Source organism: Pygocentrus nattereri, chromosome 1, assembly GCF_015220715.1.
Source record: "Pygocentrus nattereri isolate fPygNat1 chromosome 1, fPygNat1.pri, whole genome shotgun sequence".
Taxonomy (NCBI): Eukaryota; Metazoa; Chordata; class Actinopteri; order Characiformes; family Serrasalmidae; genus Pygocentrus; species Pygocentrus nattereri.
In genome coordinates this window covers 44,351,636-44,376,171 of record NC_051211.1, presented here as the reverse complement: position 1 = coordinate 44,376,171, position 24,536 = coordinate 44,351,636, and the positions used below count along the sequence as shown (strand labels likewise).

At 38.4% G+C, this 24,536-nt stretch overlaps 2 protein-coding genes and 1 long non-coding RNA gene across 3 annotated transcripts; 1 reads left to right on the top strand and 2 right to left on the bottom strand.

Moving 5' to 3' along the window:
* Positions 1 to 257: 257 nt before the first annotated feature.
* LOC108416684 lies at positions 258 to 3,890 on the bottom strand. Its single transcript, XM_037538900.1, has 3 exons — positions 3,873 to 3,890; positions 1,182 to 1,700; positions 258 to 986 (listed from the first exon to the last, which is right to left on the bottom strand). The coding sequence occupies exons 2-3, from the start codon at positions 1,330 to 1,332 to the stop codon at positions 475 to 477; spliced, it is 663 nt and encodes a 220-aa protein (XP_037394797.1). The 5' UTR covers positions 1,333 to 1,700; positions 3,873 to 3,890; the 3' UTR covers positions 258 to 474.
* Positions 3,891 to 4,030: 140 nt separating this feature from the next.
* LOC108426355 lies at positions 4,031 to 9,009 on the top strand. Its single transcript, XM_017695776.2, has 2 exons — positions 4,031 to 4,089; positions 6,461 to 9,009. The coding sequence occupies exon 2, from the start codon at positions 6,470 to 6,472 to the stop codon at positions 8,576 to 8,578; it is 2,109 nt and encodes a 702-aa protein (XP_017551265.2). The 5' UTR covers positions 4,031 to 4,089; positions 6,461 to 6,469; the 3' UTR covers positions 8,579 to 9,009.
* A 2,565-nt stretch (positions 9,010 to 11,574) lies between these two features.
* On the bottom strand, positions 11,575 to 14,877 carry LOC119264984. The gene is made up of 2 exons (XR_005131311.1): positions 14,684 to 14,877; positions 11,575 to 14,585 (listed from the first exon to the last, which is right to left on the bottom strand). It is a non-coding gene; the product is annotated as an uncharacterized LOC119264984 (long non-coding RNA).
* Positions 14,878 to 24,536: the final 9,659 nt, after the last annotated feature.

Genomic DNA, 24,536 nt, shown 5'->3' with positions numbered 1-24,536 from the left:
TTATTATTGTTGTTGTTTTCATTGTTGATATTTTTATCAATATTGTCTGCATAAATAAATATCAATCACTGCTATCATTTCCCTTAGAGTCCTGAGCTGTGCAGATTTCTTTATACTTTTATTTATAGTTTTATTAGTCTTCTTATGTCATCCATTTGGAGCAGTTGTGTGAATACAAAATCTCTCTGGAATCCATATTTTTGTTAAATATTTTTATTGCATACATCAATGATTCATTTCATAAACATTCAGGGCAGGTCATGGTTAACTGTGGGTGAAGTGCATTTTTACTTCACCTCCATTAATAGAATTTTAAAATAACCACTCAGTATAAAGACAGCTTTTGCAAAGCCTTAAGCAGGTAGGCATACAATACATTTGTGAAGGCTATTCCCCTTTCTACCACCACCCCTACACACCACCAAAAAGGCAAAGACAAAGAAGCATAAGTCATGCACAAAATGAATGGAAAACTCATATGTAATTTTCAATGGCAGAGGTATCAGGAGGCACAGCAATGGCCTTAAGTTTGATGTAGTTGACTTGCAGGTTTGTGATGAGGGCTTTAATGCCTTCATCACGGAGAAGGCGATCTTCTCTGAGCCCTTCCGCCAGTGCGACAAAGTCCTGCAATATCTTCATCATCGCCTCCAGCAACACAAAGCAGCGTGTTTGGATTTCTGCCACATTGCATGTCCCAGCAAGACAACCAAGAACTTTGACAGAGCTCCTCATCTTCTCCTGGAAGTCAGCAATCTTCTTCCGCTGCATTAGGATGTCCTTAATCTCCCAGCATGTCTGCCTCAGCTCATCCTCTGTCTTTGAAATCTCATTGCGAGTCTGATCGATTTTTCTCTCACAGGTAGACACTTTCCAGCTGAACCCTCGCACCTGGGAGTCAAATTGTTCAACTGTTTCCTCTGCCTGACTGACACAGAAAGTTGCATTTTCAATGTCATTTTCAGCCGCTGTCATCATTATTGGACCTGTTTTTGTGGAAAGCAGAAAAAAAAAATGGCCTGATTATGATCACAAGTCTGTAGCTAGTCTTTCAATTTGAATTTTCTACTGTGGAAGATGAGTGCAAATACTCATCTGCATTTTGGGGTTACTTTTATTAAGGCTTTTCAGGGTAGGGGAGGGTACATAATTCAGTTGAAAAAAAGACACTAGAACATTACCAGCAATCCATCCGAGAATGGGAATAAATGTGATCCCAAATCCAGCATCCCTTAGAGCTTCTGCCTCCTCCACTTGCCTCTTGTGATGCATGAGCTCCTCACGTACTTCTCTAAGACGATACTCTGCAGAGTTTTTATTTGCTTTATACATGTCTAGCGTGGCTTTGTTATTACTTTGCTCAATTTTTAAATTTGTAGTTTATTTTTTGTGTTTTCCTGCTGTCTAGATAGATTCCCCTTTATAACCGTCAGCTTTTCAAAGCGATAATCTACCAATTTGAGTTCCCCACATGCAGCCGACTCGGCCTCCCCCAGCTTTTGCTGTGCACCAACTATAGCACTCCTAATTTCCCTGAACTTTGAATCATTTTTGGCCACATACAGAAGGTCTTTATCTGTAGCTAAGAGGCTGATGGTTAAGGCATTGAGAGAGCTAATTCCGTTCTTAAGTGAAGGACTCACTGCCTTCACAAAATTCCTCCCCTGATTTTCCGCGTGGAATGACATGCTGGGTTTACCCTGTGAAAATGTGAGAAAAATGTTGTTTAAGCTTTAAATTACACAAATAAAAAAAATGCATAATGTTAAATGATTTTATTAAAGTTGCCATGTTGTTTAATACAACCCCAATTCCAATGAAGTTGGGACGTTGTGTAAAACATAAATCAAAACAGAATATCCATCCATCGTCATCCGCTTATTGAGGGCCGGGTCGCGGGGACAGCAGCCTAAGCAAAGAGGCCCAGGCCTCCCTCTCCCCCGCCAGCTCCTCCACCTCTTCCGGGGGGATACCGAGGCGTTCCCAACACAGTCGAGAGTTATAATCCCTCCAATGTGTCCTGGGTCTTCCCCGGGGTCTCCTCCCCTTCGGACATGTCTGGAACACCTCCCTTGGGAGGCATCCAGAGGCCATCCTTACCATATGCCCGAACCACCTCAACTGGCTTCTCTCAACGTGGATGAGCAGCTGCTCTACTCCGAGCCTCGACTGAATCGCAGATCTTCTCTAAGGGAGAGCCTGGCAACCCTGCAGAGAAAGCTTATTTCGGCCGCTTGTATAAAAAAAAAAATAATAATAATAAATTGATATATTTATGCTTTACACAATGTCCCAACTTCATTGGAATTGGGGTTGTAAATCTAGCATAAATGCTCATTCCACCAATTTTTCACCAAAGTTTCTGCATAGTTTGAATGTTGAGGCGGAAACAAAATCATTCAGAGTGGTTTGATGTGAAATGGTTCACTGTAGAGAAACTTACTGATTCGAATTTCTTTACAGCGGTGATGATATAAATTCAATTCAAGTTTATTTGTATAGCACTTTTTAGCAACAGTGTTGTCACAATGCAGCTTTACAGAAGTGTGAAAATATACAGTTATAACATATCCCCCAGTAAGCAAGCCAGAGGCGACGGTGGCAAGGAAAAACTCCCTCAGTCTGGAGGCAGAAACCTTGGGAGGAACCAAGACTCACAAGGGGAGACCCATCCTCCTCTGGTCAAAGAGTATTTACAATTTAATAAGCTAAATACCAAATAAAAGCTAAGAGGATCTCTGTTTGACCACTGGATGGTAAAGCTTTAGAAACTGCACTTGTAGAGGCAGTTTCTGACTGAGCCTTTATGAACACTGGGAGTGAGCTGAAACAGTCCCATCCTATCTCAATGCTGACACATCTGAATGGCACAGTGATGTAATTGAGGGTGTTGCAGTTGGCACAAATGAACAGGAGGAATAAACATAAACCAGGGGTCACAATGTCTACAACATAAATATAACCATTTTATTGACAATCCTAAATGACCAGTGAACCTACACGTGACATCTGAGTTTTTACATAAAATGTAATATTGGTGATGGATAAAAAGTGGCAAACCTGAAAAAAAGAAGTTTTCTTTGGGGACCAGTTTGCCTTATTCGCATTTGACCCTGCATTTTAGACCAAGAGCTTATCGAAAAACTAGCCAGAAAAATTCAAATTCAGGGCATCAGGCAGCATATTTATAGCTATTATTATAAAGAGCCACACTAACATTCTGTGAGGGAACTTTAGTTGCATTAAACTCTTCAGATGTCTTGTTCTTATCACGACCGGCATGAACAATTTGGACTCAGCAAGTTTCTTTAGAAAGGAGCATTTCACATCAACCAACTACCAATCATCAACCAATAACTTCATTCATATGCTCAACCATGAAAAAATTGGTGCGAATTGCCCTTTAATGGGGTAATATGGTAGAAAACAGATTTTTACGCATTTACTTTTTTAGCACATATAAGTATGCTGAAAAAGAGAGTGTAACAAGTTTTGTAAAAATTTGTTAAAACGTAGTATGTACACGTATATCACTGGTGTCAGAACAAAACTCATCTCTAAAATGACAACTTTACAAGAGAAGGAAAAAACGTACTTTATTTTAACGTAAGTAAATGGAAATAGACTTTTTTCCAAGTAATTTTGGACCATTTTTTTGGTTCATTCATAATGACACACAGTATAAAGAGCAACAGACATTTTCAAATGTTATTCTGACAGCAGTGATATGTATATATAACATTATGATATAAGGCGGGCTACAGTCAGTAATGATACACAGTGGAACTAAAAAGTAGACGTAATGAATCAAATGGGCAGTGTTCAAAGTAAATAATTGTAATAAAGTGCATAGTGAGTGTACAGCGTCTTACCTGCTTTTTGATCAAGACAGATGTCCAGAAGAATTCAGGCTCTAACTTCTAAGGATAAATATATCTGCAAGAGTTTTCACACCCATTTTGCTGACCTTGCTAAGCATTGTGTATAAAAGCAGCAGTTCTGGAGTGAAGCATTCACCAAACATCTGAGGCAGACGCTGACTTCAGCTACACCTACAACATTACAAAACCGAGTCTACCACTCTCAAAGGTGAGTATGTGAAGCGTTCTTTATCTTTGGTGAGTAGCTCACAAAATGTTTAAAGTTTGGAGAAAAGGTTGTGGCTATGTTCCGCTGGTCAACATATTATTCTTGGAATAGCTGCTGAAATAACTGAACGAAATATTAAATGCAGTTCATGAGTTCAGAATATAGTGTGGCTCTTCGCTACAGCGTTTAAATCTGTTGAAGTCTCTTTTAAGCAGAATAAATCAGCTGCTGCATTGTGAAGGTATTGTCCTTGGGAGTCAGCTGCTGAAATGCATATGTGCTGTTGCAAGAACATTATACAAACATTCAGCAAGAAATGCAGCCCAGTAATTATTTCCCATCATTTATGCTCATTTCATTCAATTATTTTTTACAGGTCTTTTGCAGGTACAGCACTGTGTTCAGCATATATAAGAAAGGCTGTAATCAATCAAAAGCACAAAATATCTGCATAGTTCATTTGAAGTCATTAAAATGTAAAGAGTCATTCCGAGTCGTTTTCATTGCACACAAAACTAGTAATAGGTAAACTGGTAATAGGAACTAGGGGTCATGATGACCAAAAAGCTATAACTGCTTTTAGGTGGAAAATAGTGAAAAATCTGAAAAAATAAGTTCTCTCTTTGGGGACTTTGGCTCGCAGCACCCTGCATGTACTTCTCTGCCATTAATGGTTTTGTATTCATTACCATTTCATGCAATAACATCTGGTGAAGCAATTTTTAGAGGCATTAAATTCTTCAGATGTTTGGTTCTTATCAGTCCAGCTCATCAAGTTTCTTTAGAACTGAGCATTTTATATCAAGCCAATCTGAATTACTTTATTTGCATCCTAGGTATTTGAGTAAAATCAATGAAATTCTTTAATTTCTTTAAATCATAGCTAAGCCGCTCACAAATATCCACTGACATAGCTCCTCCAAAATTTCTTTCTTTCATTCAAAGTGCTACGTTTGTTTGAACATGAATTTAACTTACTGAGTGTTTAGTTGAGCTGATTCTCTGTTGGACAACCAGTTGTTGAAAGCTTAAATGTAAGTAAAATGTAAATAAAAAAAAAAACACCACAATTGAAAACATAAATGCCACATGATTATTTTTTGTCCCCACCCTGAATATAGAATATTAATTTGGTGTTACACTTCCTCACTTTGTTTTCACCGTTTACCAACAATACAAAGTCACACATAGGGGAGAGTAGGGTAAGATGACCCAGCTGGTAAGTTGACCCGTCCCTTGTGTATGCGGATCTGTGCACAAGTTTTGTCATGTGATCAGGAAGCACCTATCATTTCTTAAAATATATTTAATGAATAACCAAAGTCAGTGGCTTAATTTCTTCCTCTTGGGGCAAATGGAGCCACAAACCACTTGTCTGCAACCCTTTCTCGTGTACTTTTTAGCATCTCAGTTGTCATATGGGTATTTGTTGAAGTACTTCTGTCTCATTTCTCTTTGCTACTACAACAACTTAAAAAGATACTCCATCTAGAATGAAAAATGTAAATATACTGCTAATGGCATGCTAACTTGCACCCTACAGCAATGCAAGTCTCTAGAGTGAGATTTTTCTGGTTTAAAGATTAGATAAACCCCCATATGATGAGGTACTTTTGAAAAACTATAATTGCTTTGGGTGGTTTTTTGGGGTAATTTTAAAATTATTTTTTAAGCTAATGAACACAGAATAATGGCAGATGATGTTAGTGCTAGGAAGCTAAGCATCTTATTGTGAGCATATAAGTGTACTATGTTTACAATAGTACAACAAGCTAAAAGATAAAGTTGGCAAGATAGCAATCTGGCTATGTAGATATTTTGTTAGTTTGGCAATTTTCTCTTGGTGAAAGTCTTGTCTGTTGCACTTGTTTTGTGCAGAAAAAAGGTAGAATCACTGTTTTCTCCATAAATTTTCTTTGACAACAAAGTAGGTAAGAGTTAAGAATGAGCTAATTAAGTACTTGATTGTATTAAATATTTGACTGAACTCAGAGGACAGACTAGCACTTGGTTGACACCACAGGTATTGTAAATTGTATCGGGAACTGTATTGTGATATAATGGGTGATATATTACATAATACATGCTTGGTATTGTATTGAGAAAACATGATGAACAAAACCAGGAAAATAATTTTAAATCATGTATTCGTCAACCCGTGCAGCTGAGGAGGATAAGAGGTTAATGTTACGTTACACAAAACGGTGTGACACATCACAACATATATTCAACTCATTGTAGGTTGAAATGTCCTTTTAAGTAAAAGCTGAGTAACCCCCCCTCCCCTACCCATAGGTCAATTCTCCAAGATTTATTGCATAAGCTTACTGAATCCAACCTTTTAATGCAGTTTTCAATCACTCTCCATTAGGGTCAGACCATGTCTTCATCAGAGCTCATCAAAGCTACGCAAAACATTACTAAGGCATCGAGTTCCAGAAATGACACCAAAATGCTAATGCAGCCGTACGCAAACTGGGAGGAGTACTTGACACCAGGTCCAATTTCCATTGCCATTTTGGGAGAGTTGGTCTTCATTTCATCAAAAGTGGACTTCTCCATCAACAAAAGTCCACCGAAAGATGGATTCAAATTCATCAGGTACCCAGAATCATTCAGAGCTTGTCTCATGCAAGTTTGCAATGCTGGATGGAGTGCTTTCAATGAGGCCCACAAGAACATGGATCAGATTCGCCTACACACAGGCAACGTTCCTGACTACATAAAGATGTGCGTGAAAATTCTTCTCCAAGATAACGACGAACTTGTTCAAACCTTTATCCCTGACCAGCTCCAGAATATTGACAGCATAGCAAACGATTGTCTGGACCTGGCAACGAACACTGAGAAGAAGTTCATGGAAGTCATTATGCTGATTCAAGAGCTTCTGGAGGCTTGCCTAAATGCCAAACAGAGTTATTCTCACGAGCTTGAGGAAGTCAGGCAAAAGCTGGAAACAGCAAAGTTTAGAGAAAAACTGTTAAAGGAAGCCAATAAGAGGGCTGAAAATCATGTGAACAAACTTGATGAGCAACTTAAACAAGCCCAGAAGTCTTTTGAGGAGGCAATGAACTCTTTGCCAAATGAATGGGAAATGATTGGGATGAATCTGGTCGAGGGCCTGGCTGGCACAGTGAATACTATCCTTTCTGGTGCAGCTTATATTAGCACAGGAGGCTTTATTGCAGACGGAATTAAATCAATTTCATCTTTTGCTGCACAAAATACAATCAATGCCGGAGCAAGCGTGGAACAGAGTGCGCAAGAACATGACCCAATGAACATAAACAACATATACGCCAATTCAAGCCACATTTTGTCAGTAAGCCAAAGTTTCCTCAAATTCATTGATAATAATCAAATCAAATGGGAAGCACTGAAAGATGAGAGTAGCGGACGAATAACTTCAAATTTCCTGAGTAAGAACTTTGAGATAATTAAAGACATTATCAACAAGCAGAAGCCATGCCCGCCAAGGCAGGAGGCTTTATCAATTTGTCAGAAAGGCATCTCCATCTGCACCGATTTGGCCAGGTATGCAGAGCAGGGAAAATGTGAACAAGATGAAATGAGCAATTTGGTTTCACACATCCACAATCTAGTAGAGTCTGCTCAAATATTTGACTCAAAGAGTAAGGCCTCAACCAACACCCCAGCCTTCACTGCAAAGCCTCCACAACTGTGCAAAACACAGACCAGTGGATCCGAGAAGATGACTGCTAGCCAGACTGCTAGAGAAAATGCCCGTTTTCGTATAGAGCAGAGTCGGGCTCAGTTAGATCAAGTGAGGGAAGCTTATGGGAAGCGAGTAGATGAAATGGAGAAGAAGAAGCAGGAGCTGAATGACGTCCTTATCTCCCTGAGTACCTGTAAAGTCCAGGAGATTGACTTTGAAACCACCATCAAGTTTCTGGTCAAGGGACTTGATGCCATGGGACAAGTGAAAGAGCAGTGGGAGAAAATGGTGCGTTTCTTTCAGATGGTGTCAAATATAATCAAGACATGTTTGGAAACCTCACTGAAAGATTTCACCAAGACTATTCAGAAGACATCCACCTCCTCTTTGAGATACTCGCCAAGTATGTTCATCAAAGACATTATCTACACCCAAGCATTTCATGCCTCAAACATTGCCCATTTGGTGAACATGATTTCAGGTACCTACACTGAGGTGTCCAACAAATACTTGATGGACAGAGTCAGCAGCCTTGGAAAGCTCATGGCCCTGGACCCTGAGAACCCAAACTTTACCAAAGAGCGCATGCTACTACAAAATTCCTGCAAGGAGGCACAGGATGGTATACTGCAACTGGTTAAAAGAAACAAGCAAAACTTTGACGGCCAAACTCGAGCAAGAGTGGCGCAAATTGAAGAAGAATTGAAGGCAGTTATGCCGCCACCCTCGCCAAAGGAAACGGAGAAGCTGCAGAAGATTGTTAGAAATGGATTTAAAGAAAAACAGGAGGATCTAGAGGACCAGTACGCCTAAATTTCTTGCATGGCTTCACTAACCTTTCTGGAAATGTTTTCACGTAATGATCAATTTAATTTATTTCTCAGTTTAAAGAATTTTTACTACAAAGCATAGCATTGTGTTACTTCATGGTTTTTAGCTTCCCGCTGCTCATCTAGCCATACAATCGTGTTTTTGTTTTAGTCTCAGAAAAACTGAGAAAACGCAATCATTGCATTGACTGTTCAAAATTTGAGAAACTGCAAAATTATCAAGTTACAATATTGAGGACTAGTTATATGATATTATTCACAACTGTTTATGGTCTATATGTTTTGGTATGGTGTAAGATGTTTTCTTGTTTCAGTTGGTTTAAGATTCTAAAACTCTGGTTGCCAATTTTTTAAGTTGTAATGATTTCTTCATGCTTTAAGAAACATTTAGCTTTTGTGATACATAATGCAAATAAAGCTACTGAAAAACATTGTACTATACTGGTTTATTTCCTGTGATGCAAAACATTTTTGCTATGTATTAATGAAAACTTAAATCTGACAGTCTCTAATGTGGTCATGGTTACTTACCCACCAATTAAACCTCCTTAAAAAAAATTATCTATATTGTAGATTTTCCAATGGCAGACTCATTTTAGACAATGTACCTTGTTAAAAGCTTATATAGCTGATACTTAATTGGAAAAGCAACTGTATGAACCAAAAACAGTCATATTTCATTTTTACATGACCATTTTCAAGCCTTCTTTATGCCCTCAAATTAAACACATAACATCAGTGTAAATGGATGAAGCTGAACTGTTTTAGGATGAATAGGCAAATATACACAATATGACCAAAAGTATGTGGACAAACAACCATCCTACCTATATAGGCTTATTGGACATCCTATTCCAAAACAATGGGCATTAATATGGAGATGGCCTGCCCCTTTTTGGCTATAACAACCTCCACTTTTCTGGAAGGGTTTTCCACAAGATTGAAGAGTTTGGTTTTGTGAATTTGTGCCCATTCAGTTATATTTTTGAAATCAGTCACTGATTTCGGACAAGAAGGACTAGCTTACAATCAACATTCCAGTTCATCCCAAAGGTGTTCAGAGGAGTTGGGGTCAGGACTCTATGCAGGTCACTGTCAAACCATGTCAAACCATGTTTTTATGGACCTCGCTTTGTTAAATCAAAAATGATATTCACAAATCATGTTACATATATATGAACCCTTTTTTGCAGTGTCATTAACAAATCTAAAGTCCATGTATAGTTTCTGGTGTATAGTTTCTAGTTTCAGACACTAATGTTAGACGAGAAGGCGTGGCTCGCAGACTCCGCTCTAATTCATCCCAAAGGTGTTCAATTGGGTTGAGTTCAGCACTCTGTGCAGGCCAGTCAAGTTCTTCCAGACCGAGCCATGTTGGAACAGGAAGGGGCCATCCCCAAACTGCTCCCACAAAGTTGGGAGCATGAAATTGTCCAAAATGTCTTGGTCTGCTGAAGCAGTAAGAGTTCCTTTCATTGAAACTAAGGGGCTGAGCCCAATTCCTGAAGAACAGGAAGAACACAATGCAAGCAGACAAGTACCATTCTCCTGACAACCGCCAAACCTAGACTCGTCCATCGGATTGCCAGACAGAGAAGCGTGATTAGTCACTCCAGAGAACAGGTCTTCACTGCTTTAGAGTCCAGTGGTGGCACTTTGCATTGTGCTTGGTGATGTACGCTTGGATGCAGCTGCTTGGCCACGGAAACCCAGTCCACAAATCCTATCACGGTACTACGCTGGAATTCACTGAGCTCCTGAGAGCGACCCATTCTTTCACAAATGTTTGTAGAAGTAGTCTGCATGCCTAAGTGCTTGATTTTATACACTTGTGGCCATGGAAATAATTGGAACACCTGAAGTCAATGATTTGGATGGATGAGTGAATACATTTTGCAATATGGTGTATCTTGTAGAGGTCATTTTAACACCCTCACGGACCTACCATCTCACCAATATTCCGGCCAAAATCACTTCTCCAACTCCTTGCCGATGTCGCAGTCTTCTTGGAACAAGGCGACCATTTACCAACCATCATAAACTCCATCCATCTAGTATAGTGAATAAAACGGTTTGAAAATTAGTCTTCATTGCAAGCATTTCTTTTTGTGAGCTTTGCTTAGGGCTGGCCAAGATACAGCTTAAAGGCACAGTTGAAGGCCTGTGGAGGATCCTGCATCGAGGTTCTTCAGACTCCAGAGACACCAGTTGCTTCAAATACCAGGTTCGCTGGACAATAGTGGTGTTCTTATCCCAAAATTTTTTAAAACAGTTCATTTGTCTGATACGTTCCTTAATAAGCCTTTATCTGTCTGTATTCGCCTGTGCTCTGAATTTCTCACATCTTTCTCACTCCAACCTATCTTCAGTTTTTGTGAAATGTCATGCCTTCTGCAAGACTTCTTATCTGGCAAACTAACAAACCTGTCTGGGATTGATAGCAGAAATAAAACACTTTGAAAAACTAAAACTTAAATGCTTATTAGATTGAAATACTTCTAATACATCACATATGATTTAGGCAAAGTGTAGTGTTGGTAGTATGTATTCTGGTAGGTAGCATTCTCCTGGCATCCGCCAAGCCTAGATTCGTCCATCTGACTGCCAGTTAGCTCAGCACGATTAATCACTCCAGAGAATATTTTTTGCACTACTCCAGGGTCCAGTGGAAGTGTGTTTTACACCACTCCAGGCTACACTAGCACATGGTGACCTTACCCTTGTGTGCAGCTGCTCGGCCATAGAACCCCATTTCATGAAGCTTGACAGCCCAGGTCTGTGAGCTTGTGTGTTCTGTTGTTTTGTAACTGAGCATTTTGTGGCTTCGTTTCCAAATACAGTGTGTTTGGACTGGAAAATGAGCCATATGTTTTGAAACTTTGAACAATATTTTTATACTACATGAAACAAGCAAGGAAAAGTCAGTTTTCTCTTGAAACAATTTTAACTGAAAAATAAAACAAATTACTGAAAATGAAATGACAGTTTTCATGCACTTCTTTAATATATCAGTTTTTCATATTCACAACAAATACATTAAGCTCTTTCTTCTTTTATATTATACAATCTTAAATATTTTTACACAGAATTTTTTTTCAGAATTTCATCTATCAAAATGTCTTTTCTTAACCTTTATTTCTTCATTGGAAACATTTTTTAACTCCATGCCTCCTAGCAAACGGACAGTATTTCCTTTGTACAGCTATTTACAGGTGAAAAGAGTCTCCCAAAAGCTTTTATGATAGTTCTCAGTTGAATTAACTTATACTAGGGGGTTAAGGTGCAGGCAATGCAAAGGAACAAAAGTGGCTGGAAAGGGTGGGCGGGGAAGAGAAAGGACACGAAGGGGACACAAAACTAAAATATCTGAAAAGAAGCGAAGAGGAAAAGGGCTTTTAGAAGACCCCAAAAAAGGGGAAAAAAGGAACTGTCCCCAAGTGTTCCACAGTCAAGTGAGCAATCCTTCGAAAGATAAACTTCTTTAGTAACATTCTCATATAAAATAAGAAAATCTTGAAAATAAATACAGCACTCTTAAAATCTCACCTCCGTTATTTCCTTGCGTCCGGCTTTAAGGTCTGCCAACTAAAAGGAGGGTTGGAAGAGTCCACAGCATGAGAGCAAGAACTGGTCCATTTAAATATCTCCAAAGCTTGAGGAGACTGAACGCTGTCACATCCAACAGGGCTCCTTCGAAAGACTCGTGCACTTCCTTGTGTACACTTTATGGTTAATAATGAATTCACAGAGTGTCATCACTGATACTGAGAGAAAAAAAATGAAAACAATTCCATCCTTCAAAAAAAAAAAAAAAAAAGGAACTGGGTAGAAGTTCTCGTCTATGTAATGGAGCGTAAGTGACAGATTCTTTGAGAAGCCTCTAATCGATCAGTCTAATGAGCAATTTGGGCATCTGAAAGATGTAAGATACAGAGAAGTGTGCAGTGTTGTACATAATAGAGAGCAAACTGGTAACAAGCAGACAGATCTGCAACCTGCATTCTGTTAAAATGTGTCATCTGAAATATCCAACAAGCGTCAACACAGTGTCAGAAATCGCATTCATTTTTAAAAATGGTGTGGTCTGTTTCCTTTCCCCCCCTAAAGTTCTGGCTCTATCTCCTAATGTGTAATGGCATTTTAATCCCATTGTGATACAGAGAATATTTAGTCATGCTTAGAAACGTTGACAAAAATGTTTTTGTCCATTGAAAGGCAAATTGCTTGTTTTGCATCAATGTTTTACAAAAGTGCAAAGGACACAGCTTAACATCCATTTAAGCAATCACAGAAAACAAGTAGCTTTAAAAAAACAAAAACAAATGAACGAAAAAAAGAATCTCTCCTAGAGGCGAGGGAGAAAATGGAATAAAATTAAAGCTACATAAATAAATCTATTCTGCAGGCCTGCCTGTCCATGAAAAGACACAAAAACATAAACTCAACAGATACACTGGAATGGATGCCCAAAGGGGGGGGGGTGGTATGGTCCTTAAGGATGTCTCAATTCTGTCTGAAGTCAAAGCTCAGAACAAAGGACATAGCATTAGTTTCTCTCGGCCACTTCACAGCAAGTCTGGCAGTAGCATTAATCTGCTAAAAGATGCTCTGCTAATATAAAGTAAATGATGGATGTAGAATTGAACATTTGGGCACACGGGCATCTCTGGTAGGTTCCAGAACAGCTGATCTATGATGAGCTCTCCATCCTTATGAAGCTGTACTCAATATGACAAAGCATGAACTTGATCCTACATCACTTTCAGCCTTGCAGTAAACCCCCTCAGGTCGCTACAATAAAATGGCTAATTTTATTAATGGATCTTACTTGTCTTTGTGAGTCCGTAACAAAGCTCATGAGCTTTTTCATATGGCTCACACCACATTTATAAATACAACAAAAGATTCCTTGGGGTGGCATGTAGTTATAATGAATATCACAGTCACCATCCAGTAGAATGGAGCATATTTGTTTGGGCAATATTGGATATCTCCCAAACAAACATTCCACTACCGTTCCTCTGTAAACGAAGCCCAAAAAGCAAAGTCCAAAAAAAAAAAAAAAAAAAAAAAAAAAAAAAAAAAAAAAAAAAAAATCTACTGATGCTTTACCCGTCTCCACAAAGGAATGTACTTGATCTGACATCATGTTACTGAAAAAGCAAAGCTGTGGGACAAAGCAAACGAAAAATCAAAAACAAAACGAATAAAAACAAAGAGGACAAAAACATTATCAGCAGCTCTGGCCTTAGGCAACATCAAAACAAACTCAGTACAAAGAAAAAGAAACGTCTCGTAACATCATTCAAGTCATCTCCTGACGTCCTCTCAGAGATCGGTTGAGATCCAACCTCATTCCCTTATGATATCCAAAGAGAAACTGCAAATAAGGACACGGTATCGCTCGCTCTATTCTCTACTACAGAATCATGCCGTTGGTCAATGTGTAAATCCTGTGCTCCATTTGGTCAGCACTGCATGCTGACACCAGCAGAAACACAGAAAGGCTAGACAATCTTAAGCACCGTTCATCGGCCCTTTCTGTTTTCACGTCTCCAAAAGTCAGTCGTCCTTTTTTCCTCCTCAAGGCGAGACTTCTGACGCTTCATCCTCACGTCCTGCATTTGTCTCCTCTTTCATCCGGTGGCCACCTCGAAGGTTTCGCAACTTCAGTGTCAATTTTATTTTATGCGCATCATTTCAAGTTTTCTTGTTTTCAGGTTATGATATTTTTTCCTTAAAATCAGCGATGGATCCCAGCTGAGTCCCCCCCCACCTTGAATTTTTTTTGTTTGTTTTTATTATTTTTTAGCGATTCCATCAACACCGTTGCTCTTCAGGTAAAGAGGAAGAAAAACAGCACATTCTTTGAAACTAGGTGTTTTTTTCTGTTTTATGGATGAACCCACTGCAGGAACACAAGACATCTTAAAAAGTGACGAGGGATGGACTTTTCAGCTGGTGGCACTACTTAAATGCTGAGAATTCTCCTACAGGGAGAGAGAGAGAGGGGGAGAGAGACGTTTAGCACTTATGTTAGGAAAGGTATCTAGAACAATATATTTCAGAATAAATGTATGCATGTTACCATAGCCTCCAGCCTGAATGGGTGTTTTTGGAGAGGCGCAGGCGTACAGACTGAAGTCTTCCGTCTGGAAGCCAGCGCGATTGAGGGACGGTTCAGAGGCGCTGCGGTGGATCTTGGGTAGGGAGCGTGCCAAAAGCTCAATGGAGGCCAGGATCTGAGATGAACAAGTTAGATCAAGTACGTATCCCTAAAGATGACATAATACCACCTTTTGCCAGAATCAATGACATTTTTCCAATTTAATAATATTAAAACCTTGAGTGAAGGTTGTCTTTTAAAAACTATTAAAGTTTAGTCAGAGCTATTTTTAACTGAAGCACATAGGCCATCATGCTCTACTACCCCACAGAAAGAAATGTGAACACAGGACAATTTGAGTGTGGGATAATGGTATATATATATATATATATATATATATATATATATATATATATATATATATATATATATATATCGCTGTAGTTGGAAGAAAAAAAAATCTCTTCTGTCCAAACTGATAACTTTACAGAAGAAGGAAAAAACATTCTTTACTTTTAACTGTAAGTCAATGGAAGTAATTTCTGGTCATTTCTTTTAGTCCATTCATCATGAAATTTACAGAAAATGTAAAGGACATTATGTATTTTAAAATTATGTGATAAACTGGAAAACATCAAAAATGGGAATTTTCCTCTGACAACAGCAATATGTTTAATATGGATTAATCCCCCCTCTTCCATTTCCTGGTATCGGAGCATCATTTTCCATATAAAAAAGAAATATTTTATCGACTATTTGTTTATAGTCTATAGATTAATATATATGTGCAAAACTCAGAGGCCCATCATTTGATTTTCAGTCAAAACAGCCTTTAAGTTACAAGATACTTTTCGCAGTAAGGACTTCTGGACAACTACACAACAACGACACCCTTTCAGATCCATATTTTTGAGCTGTCTTTTCACAGTGGAAGAATGTACAGCTGGGGACTTTTTCAGATCTGAAGTACTGGATACACAAATACAAATATCAATTCAGGAAACACATTCAGTGGCAAAGGCATTTAAGTAATTTAACTTACAACAATGGGATGATGGGAATTGTGAAATAGAACTGCTTTGAGTACATGGAGCAGCATGGTAAAGCCATTAGATAAACTCTGGTGCCATCTTGTGGTGATATCACCAAGCGCACTTATTGGGATGAATAAATTAGTGTTCTCAGTTCTCAGAGCACTGCCTTTTTAACGTTTCCTCTGCTCCAGCATATGTAATTCAACTTCATATAATTATAAACATACAGCCCCATTTCCAAAAACGCTGTTCAAAATAAACAGAATACCATGATGTGCAAATCATTTAAACCTATATTTAAGTAAAAATAGTACAAAGACAACATATAAAATATTGAAGCTGAGAAATGTTATTGTACTTCCCCACTCTTTTGTTCCCCAGTCTGTAAAAGACTTCATGGGAAAACAGTGCAACAATTAAAGAATAACATGTAGCAGCAAAGAACTTGGGGATTTCATCATCTATGGCACACAATATCATTAAAAGATTCAGAGAATCCAGAGAAATCTCTATATGCAAGGGACAAGGCTGAAAACTAATATTAATCTTTGGGCCCTTAGGCAGCACTGCATTAAAAGCAGAGATGATTCTGCAGTGGAAATAACTGCATGGGCTCAGAAACACTTCTGAAAACCACAGTCATCCACAAATGCAAGTTAAAACTCTACCATGCAAAAAATAAATCGGATTCCCCAATGGTGGAACAAGCTACCTTCCATTGTCAGAGCAGGGGCGTCCCTCGCTATTTTTAAGAAACTCCTGAAGACAGAGCTCTTCAGGGAGCACTTACTGTAATCGCCTCTTGCAATCTAACCACTACCAACCTCATCTCCTTCTTGCCCTCCTTCCCTTCTCTACCCCGCTATTACCCTTTGGCCTCCTTTAAGGCCTGACTATGTTTGTTCTATGTACCTCATTATTTGTAAGTCGCTTTGGATAAAAGCATCTGCTTAATGCAAATGTAATGTCATGTAATGTAATGGATATAAATAAAACCCAGAAACACTCCTGCCTTCTCAAAGCTCATTTAAGTTGGACTGACACCACGTGGAAAGGTGTCCTGTGGTCTGACAAATCAAAATATTAAATTCTTTTTGGAAATTATGAACACTGTGTCCTCCAGGCTAAAGAGGAGCGGCTCCATCTGGCTTGTTATCGGCACACAGTTTTTACTCTCTCTGCTGCTGTAACAGCCTCTACACTCCTGGTAAGGCTTTAACACGTTGTTGGAACACTGCAGTAAGGATTTATTTGAGCTTTACTGAGGTCGTTTACAGATGCTGGATGTTTAATTCTGGATCACAATTGTCTCTCCTACTCATCCTAAAGATATTAGATCGAGCTCCACTCTGGAGAGCAGAGTTGCACTGCTCCACAGACCAAAGCTGGGAATCCTTTATTCCTCTCTAGCCAACATTCTGTATTGGACATGGTGACTTTCCTCTGTAGTTTTTTGCATTTTCTAAATACAGAACACACATCTTTACTGAAAAATAGACCTGCTTTTCAGAAACACTGTTTTTTCTGGGTAACTAACACTGAGGCATTAACACTAAGGTTAAGAAGCTGTAATCAGCTCTTCTGGTAAATGCTCGATTTTCTGCCTTTAAAGTGAAAAGAGAAAATACAAAATTGCAGACAAACATGGCAGCAGAAATTTTGCTTACACTCACTTGGTACAATGAGTAAAATCTATCAGTGTAACTATTGGCACAATTTCTGTTGGTCCACACGATGCAAAAAGTAACTGGATTTTTCGACTTATGTAAAAACTGACAAAAATTAAGATCCAAGATTTTTTTTGCAACGTTGTACTAATTGTGCAGTTAGTCAGTCCTCTTAAATTTGAGTTTCTGACCTTACCACAAGTTTGACTTGAATGATCAACAAGTTTGTGCAGAGCAGTGATGAACTTGGACAAGTTCCATGTTACATAAGGTATACAATTTGCACTGTATCACTTTCTGTACACAGTGGGGAACTAGCAAGCAGTGTACTAGTTTAATAGTAAACAAGCTGCTTTAACAGTGTTTCTCAACTGTGGCCCTGGAGGCCTCCTGTCCTGCATGTTTTAGTGTGTTCCCTGCTCCCAACACACCTGATCCCCCTAATCAGCTCATTAACAGCCCTTTGTTGAGTTGAAGTGGCTGTTAAATCAGGAAACGCACTAAAATGTGCAGGACAGTGGGCCTTCAGGAACAGGGTTGAGAGAGTGTTCTATACCAACTTACCTATGATCTCACATCATGGAATTTCATGAAAATTCTGTCCAAAATGTCCTTTTAATACCTGCAACGGTATCAAATTTCTAAACAAAATTGTGTATTTATAAAGTTTGTCCCAGCAAGTTTTAAGTCACCTATTAAATATTAAATGTAACTGATTGAACAGAGTTGAATTTTCACTACATGCAAATAAAACACGGAGAATAATATTTCACTTTGAACCTTCTGGTTTCTTGTTAATAAACTGACACAACAGTTTAAGATTGTGGAGGAATTACCACTGATGTTATGTTTTTTTTGTCACGCTTCCATCCGTTCCCTCTGTCTCTGCCTCCCAACCTCCAGACTCCTTTACCCAAAACCCCACACCAGATCAGATGTTTATGTACGATACAAGAATGGATTTGATGGCTGTTGTGTAGAACTGGATCAGGCTGTGCAGCATGTTGAATTTATTCAGCTATCTCAGGAAGAGCATTCTCTGCTGTGCTTTCTTGAATACGGAGACCGTATGCCCACTTCCACTTTGGGTCCCTGGATATGGTCGTGTCCAGGAACTTTAGTGACTGCACAATGAAAACCTTCTTCTTCTTCCTCTTCTTCTACCACAGACTCAGCCCCCCCTTTTTCTGCTAGGCAATAATTATAGCCATCCAAATTTCCCTGAACTTGAAATCCTCTTTGGCCCATATAGAAGGTCTTTATGTATATTTAAGAGGTTGAAAGTGCTATTTCTGTTCTTAAGTGAAGGTCCCCTTCACAAATCTCCTCCCATAATTTCTCATGTGGAATGAAATGCTGGAGAGTCCAGCCCTGAGTTATTATTAAAACACTTATTTTGCTTATTTTTTCAGTCAATGTTGAAAGATTTTAACATTGATCACAATTGTCTCTCCTACTCATCCTAAAGATATTAGTTGGAGCTCCACTCCAGAGAACACAGTTGCACTGCTTCACAGCCAGATGCTGGAGGGCCAACACTCTCTGGCCAACGCTCTGTATTGGACATGGTGACTTTTCTCTATACTTTTTTTTAGTTTTCTAAATACAGAACACACTTCTTTACTGAAAAACAGACATGCTTATCAGAAACACTGCTTGTTCAGCGCTTGTGTTTAACACCAGATTTTCTGCTTTTAAAGTGAAAAGAGAAGATACAAAAGTGCAGACAAAACATCACCTAATGTGTCAATTTTGCTTACATTCACTTGACACAGTGTAACTATAGGCACCATTTCTGTTGGTCCACTAATCATCAAATTTAAAACACAATGCAAAGAGTAACTGGATTTATGGAGTTATGCAAAAAAGTAAAATCTGACAAAAATGAAGATCCAAGATTTTTTGCGCATTATGAAAAAGCAGAGGGAAACACTGCCTGCTGATGAAGCCAGTTTGTACTGTTGCTAATTGGCTATTGAAGATAGTACTAATTGTGCAGTTAGTCAGAGTTTCTGACCTTACAACAAAGACATTTCACTGGAATGATCAACAACTTGTGTGCAGAGCAGTGATGAACTTCAGTGCTACATAAGGTATACGATTTGCACTGTATTACTTCTGTACACAGTGAGAAATTAGAAAGCAGTGTTGTAGTTTAATAGAACATAAGCTGTTCCAACTTACAGATGATCTCACATCATGGAATTTCATAAAAATTTATGAAAACACTGAGGTCCTGCTTGTTTTAGTGTGTTCCCTGCTCCCAACACACCTGATCCCACTAATCATCTCATTAACAGCCCTTTGATGAGTTGAAGTGGCTGTTAAAGCAGGAAATACACTGAAATATGCAGAACAGTGGGCCTTCAGGAACAGGGTTGAGAGAGTGTTCTATAGCAACTTACGATGATCTCACATCATGGAATTTCATGAAAATTCAGTCCAAAATCTTTATTTAATTCATGCACCTATATACTTTCAAAAACAAATAATTCCCAGTCATGCATTCATAAAATGTGCCCCATCAAGTTTTAAATCACCTGTTAAATATTCAATGTAACTGACTGAACTGAGCTGAATATTAACTAGAACAATATTTCCCTTTGAATCTTGTGGTTTCATGTTAATAAACTATCACAACAGCTTATACCAGTGAATGATGTACCACTGGTATAATGCATTTTTATAAAATTTTATAAATTTACCATCCATTCTCTTGCAAAGTCATTCAAAAACTGTCCTGTCTCAAGTTCACTTTCCATTTACTTATTTTATTTTTATGTTGATGGAAACATTTGCAATGTTTTAACAACCTGAACACGTTGTAGTGCTGAAATGAATTGAAATGGATTGAAATTAATGTGTATGACATCCATGCTTTACACTCCTTTAGATTCAGGTGGGGTTCACTTGGAGTTCACCTCTTATGTGCAGGCAAACTTGTGTAAAAGGACACCTCTTTTTTATTTAATGTGAAGACAATTAGGAATAATGCATGAGCTGCTGCCGCTATTGTTGTATGAACTTATGATGCTGGAAAGTAAAGTTGCTGAAAGGAAATGCACTGTCCAAATATGATTGAAAAAGTATTCTTATTATTATAAATTAGAATCAAAATTACTTTATTTTACCATGTGTATTGCACATAGATTCTCAGCATCTGACTCATTTACATAGTCAGCCTACAGCAGGGTAGCCAGCCACAACAGAGCCCATTTACATATATCAATCTCAAAGACCCAATAACAGCCTGTTTAATTCTAAGGGATAAGGAGAAATCAGAAAATGGCCATGTATGGATGAATTATGACTGTGTGGTACATAAAACCACATATTAAGTGGAAAAAGAAGTCTGATATTAGAACTTTTATTATTGTTGTTGTTGTTTTCATGGTTGATATTTTTGTTATCACTATTGTCTGCATAAATAAATATCATTCACTGCTATCATTTCTCTTTTCTTAGAGTCCTGAGCTGTGCAGATTTCTTTATACTTTTATTTATAGTTTTATTAGTCTTCTTATGTCATCCATTTGGAGCAGTTGTGTGAATACAAAATCTCTCTGGAATCCATATTTTTGTTAAATATTTTTATTGCATACATCACTGATTCATTTTATAAACATTCAGGGCAGGTCATGGTTAATTGTGGGTGAAGTGCATTTTTACTTCACCTCTATTAATAGAATATTAAAATAACCACTCAGTATAAAGACAGCTTTTGCAAAGCCTTAAGCAGGTAGGCATACAATACATTTGTGAAGGCTATTCCCCTTTCTACCACCACCCCTACACACCACCAAAAAGGCAAAGACAAAGAAGCATAAGTCATGCACAAAATGAATGGAAAACTCATATGTAATTTTCAATGGCAGAGGTATCAGGAGGCACAGCAATGGCCTTAAGTTTGATGTAGTTGACTTGCAGGTTTGTGATAAGGGCTTTAATGCCTTCATCACGGAGAAGGCGATCTTCTCTGAGCCCTTCCGCCAATGCGACAAAGTCCTGCAATATCTTCATCATCGCCTCCAGCAACACAAAGCAGCGTGTTTGAATTTCTGCCACATTGCATGTCCCAGCAAGACAACCAAGAACTTTGACAGACTTCCTCATCTTCTCCTGGAAGTCAGCAATCTTCTTCCGCTGCATTAGGACCTCGTTAATCTCCCAGCATATCTGCCTCAGCTCATCCTCTGTCTTTGAAATCTCATTGCGAGTCTGATCGATTTTTCTCTCAAAGTTAGACACTTTCCAGCTGAACTCTCGCACCTGGGAGTCAAATTGTTCAACTGTTTCCTCTGCCTGACTGACACAGAAAGTTGCATTTTCAATGTCATTTTCAGCCGCTGCCATCATTATTGGACCTGTTTTTGTGGAAAGCAGAAAAAAAATGGTAGCCTGATTATGATCACAAGTCTGTAGCTAGTCTTTCAATTTGAATTTCCTACTGTGGAAGATGAGTGCAAATACTCATCTGCATTTTGGGGTTACTTTTATTAAGGCTTTCCAGGGTAGGGGAGGGTACATAATTCAGTTGAAAAAAAGACACTAGAGCATTACCAGCAATCCATCCGAAAATGGGAATAAATGTGATCCCAAATCCAGCATCCCTTAGAGCTTCTGCCTCCTCCACTTGCCTCTTGTGATACATGAGCTCCTCACGTACTTCTCTAAGAATATACTCTGCAGAGTTTTTATTTGCTTTATACATGTCTAGAGTGGCTTTGTTATTACGTTGATTAATTTTTAAATCTTGTAGTTTATTTTTTGTGTTTTCCTGCTGTCTAGATAGATTCTCCTTTATAACCGTCAGCTTTTCATAGCGATAATCTACCAATTTGAGTTCCCCGCATGCAGCCGACTCGGCCTCCCCCAGCTTTTGCTGTGCACCAACTATAGCACTCCTAATTTCCCCGAACTTTGAATCATTTTTGGCCACATACAGAAGGTCTTTATCTGTAGCTAAGAGGCTGATGGTTAAGGCATTGAGAGAGCTAATTCCATTCTTAAGTGAAGGACTCACTGCCTTCACAAAATTCCTCCCCTGATTTTCCGCGTGGAATGACATGCTGGGTTTACCCTGTGAAAATGTGAGAAAAATGTTGTTTAAGCTTTAAATTACACAAATAAAAAAAATGCATAATGTTAAATGATTTTATTAAAGTTGCCATGTTGTTTAATACAACCCCAATTCCAATGAAGTTGGGACGTTGTGTAAAACATAAATCAAAACAGAATATCCATCCATCTTTCGGGCACTACCCAAAGCTTGTGACCATAGGTGAGAGTCGGAACATAGATTGTCCGGTAAATTGATATTTGATTAAAAAAATAAATAAATAAATTGATATATTTGTTTTACACAATGCCCGAACTTCATTGGAATTGGGGTTGTATTAAACAACATGGCAACTTTAATAAAATCTAGCATAAATACTTATTCCACCAATTCTTGACCAAAATTTCTGCATAGTTCAAATGTTGAGGTGGAAACAAAATTGTTCAGAGTGGTTTGATGTGAAATGGTTCACTGTAGAGAAACTTACTGATTCGAATTTCTTTACAGTGGTGATGATATAAAATCAATTCAGTTCAAGTTTATTTGTATAGCACTTTTTAACAACAGTGTTGTCACAATGCAGCTTTACAGAAGTGTGAAAATATACAGTTATAACATATCCCCCAGTGAGCAAGCCAGAGGTGACAGTGGCAAGGAAAAACTCCCTCACCCTGGAGGCAGAAACCTTGGGAGGAACCAAGACTCACAAGGGGAGACCCATCCTCCTCTGGTCAAAGAGTATTTACAATTTAATAAGCTAAATACCAAATAAAAGCTAAGAGGGTCTCTGTTTGACCACTGGATGGTAAAGCTTTAGAAACTGCGCTTGTAGAGGCAGTTTCTGACTGAGCCTTTATGAAAACTGGGAGTGAGCTGAAACAGTCCCATCCTATGTCAATGCTGACACATCTGAATGGCACAGTGATGTAATTGAGGGTGTTGCGGTTGGCACAAATGGACAGGAGGAATCAACATAAACCAGGGGTCACAATGTCTACAACATAAATATAACCATTTTATTGACAATCCTAAATGACCAGTGAACCTACACGTGACATCTGAGTTTTTACATAAAATGTAATATTGGTGATGGATAAAAAGTGGCAAACCTGAAAAAAGAAGTTTTCTTTGGGGACCAGTTTGCCTTATTCGCATTTGACCCTGCATTTTAGACCAAGAGCTTATCGAAAAACTAGCCAGAAAAATTCAAATTCGGGCATCAGGCAGCATATTTATAGCTATTATTATAAAGAGCCACACTAACATTCTGTGAGGGAACTTTAGTTGCATTAAACTCTTCAGATGTCTTGTTCTTATCACGACCGGCATGAACAATTTGGACTCAGCAAGTTTCTTTAGAAAGGAGCATTTCACATCAACCAACTACCAATCATCAACCAATAACTTCATTCATATCTCAACCATGAAAAAATTGGTGCGATTGCCCTTTAATGGGGTAATATGTTAGAAAACAGATTTTTACGCATTTACTTTTTTAGCACATATAAGTATGCTGAAAAAGAGAGTGTAACAAGTTTTGTAAAAATTTGTTAAAACGTAGTATGTACACGTATATCACTGGTGTCAGAACAAAACTCATCTCTAAAATGACAACTTTACAAGAGAAGGAAAAAACGTACTTTATTTTAACGTAAGTAAATGGAAATAGACTTTTTTCCAAGTAATTTTGGACCATTTTTTTGGTTCATTCATAATGACACACAGTATAAAGAGCAACAGACATTTTCAAATGTTATTCTGACAGCAGTGATATGTATATATAACATTATGATATAAGGCGGGCTACAGTCAGTAATGATACACAGTGGAACTAAAAAGTAGACGTAATGAATCAAATGGGCAGTGTTCAAAGTAAATAATTGTAATAAAGTGCATAGTGAGTGTACAGCGTCTTACCTGCTTTTTGATCAAGACAGATGTCCAGAAGAATTCAGGCTCTAACTTCTAAGGATAAATATATCTGCAAGAGTTTTCACACCCATTTTGCTGACCTTGCTAAGCATTGTGTATAAAAGCAGCAGTTCTGGAGTGAAGCATTCACCAAACATCTGAGG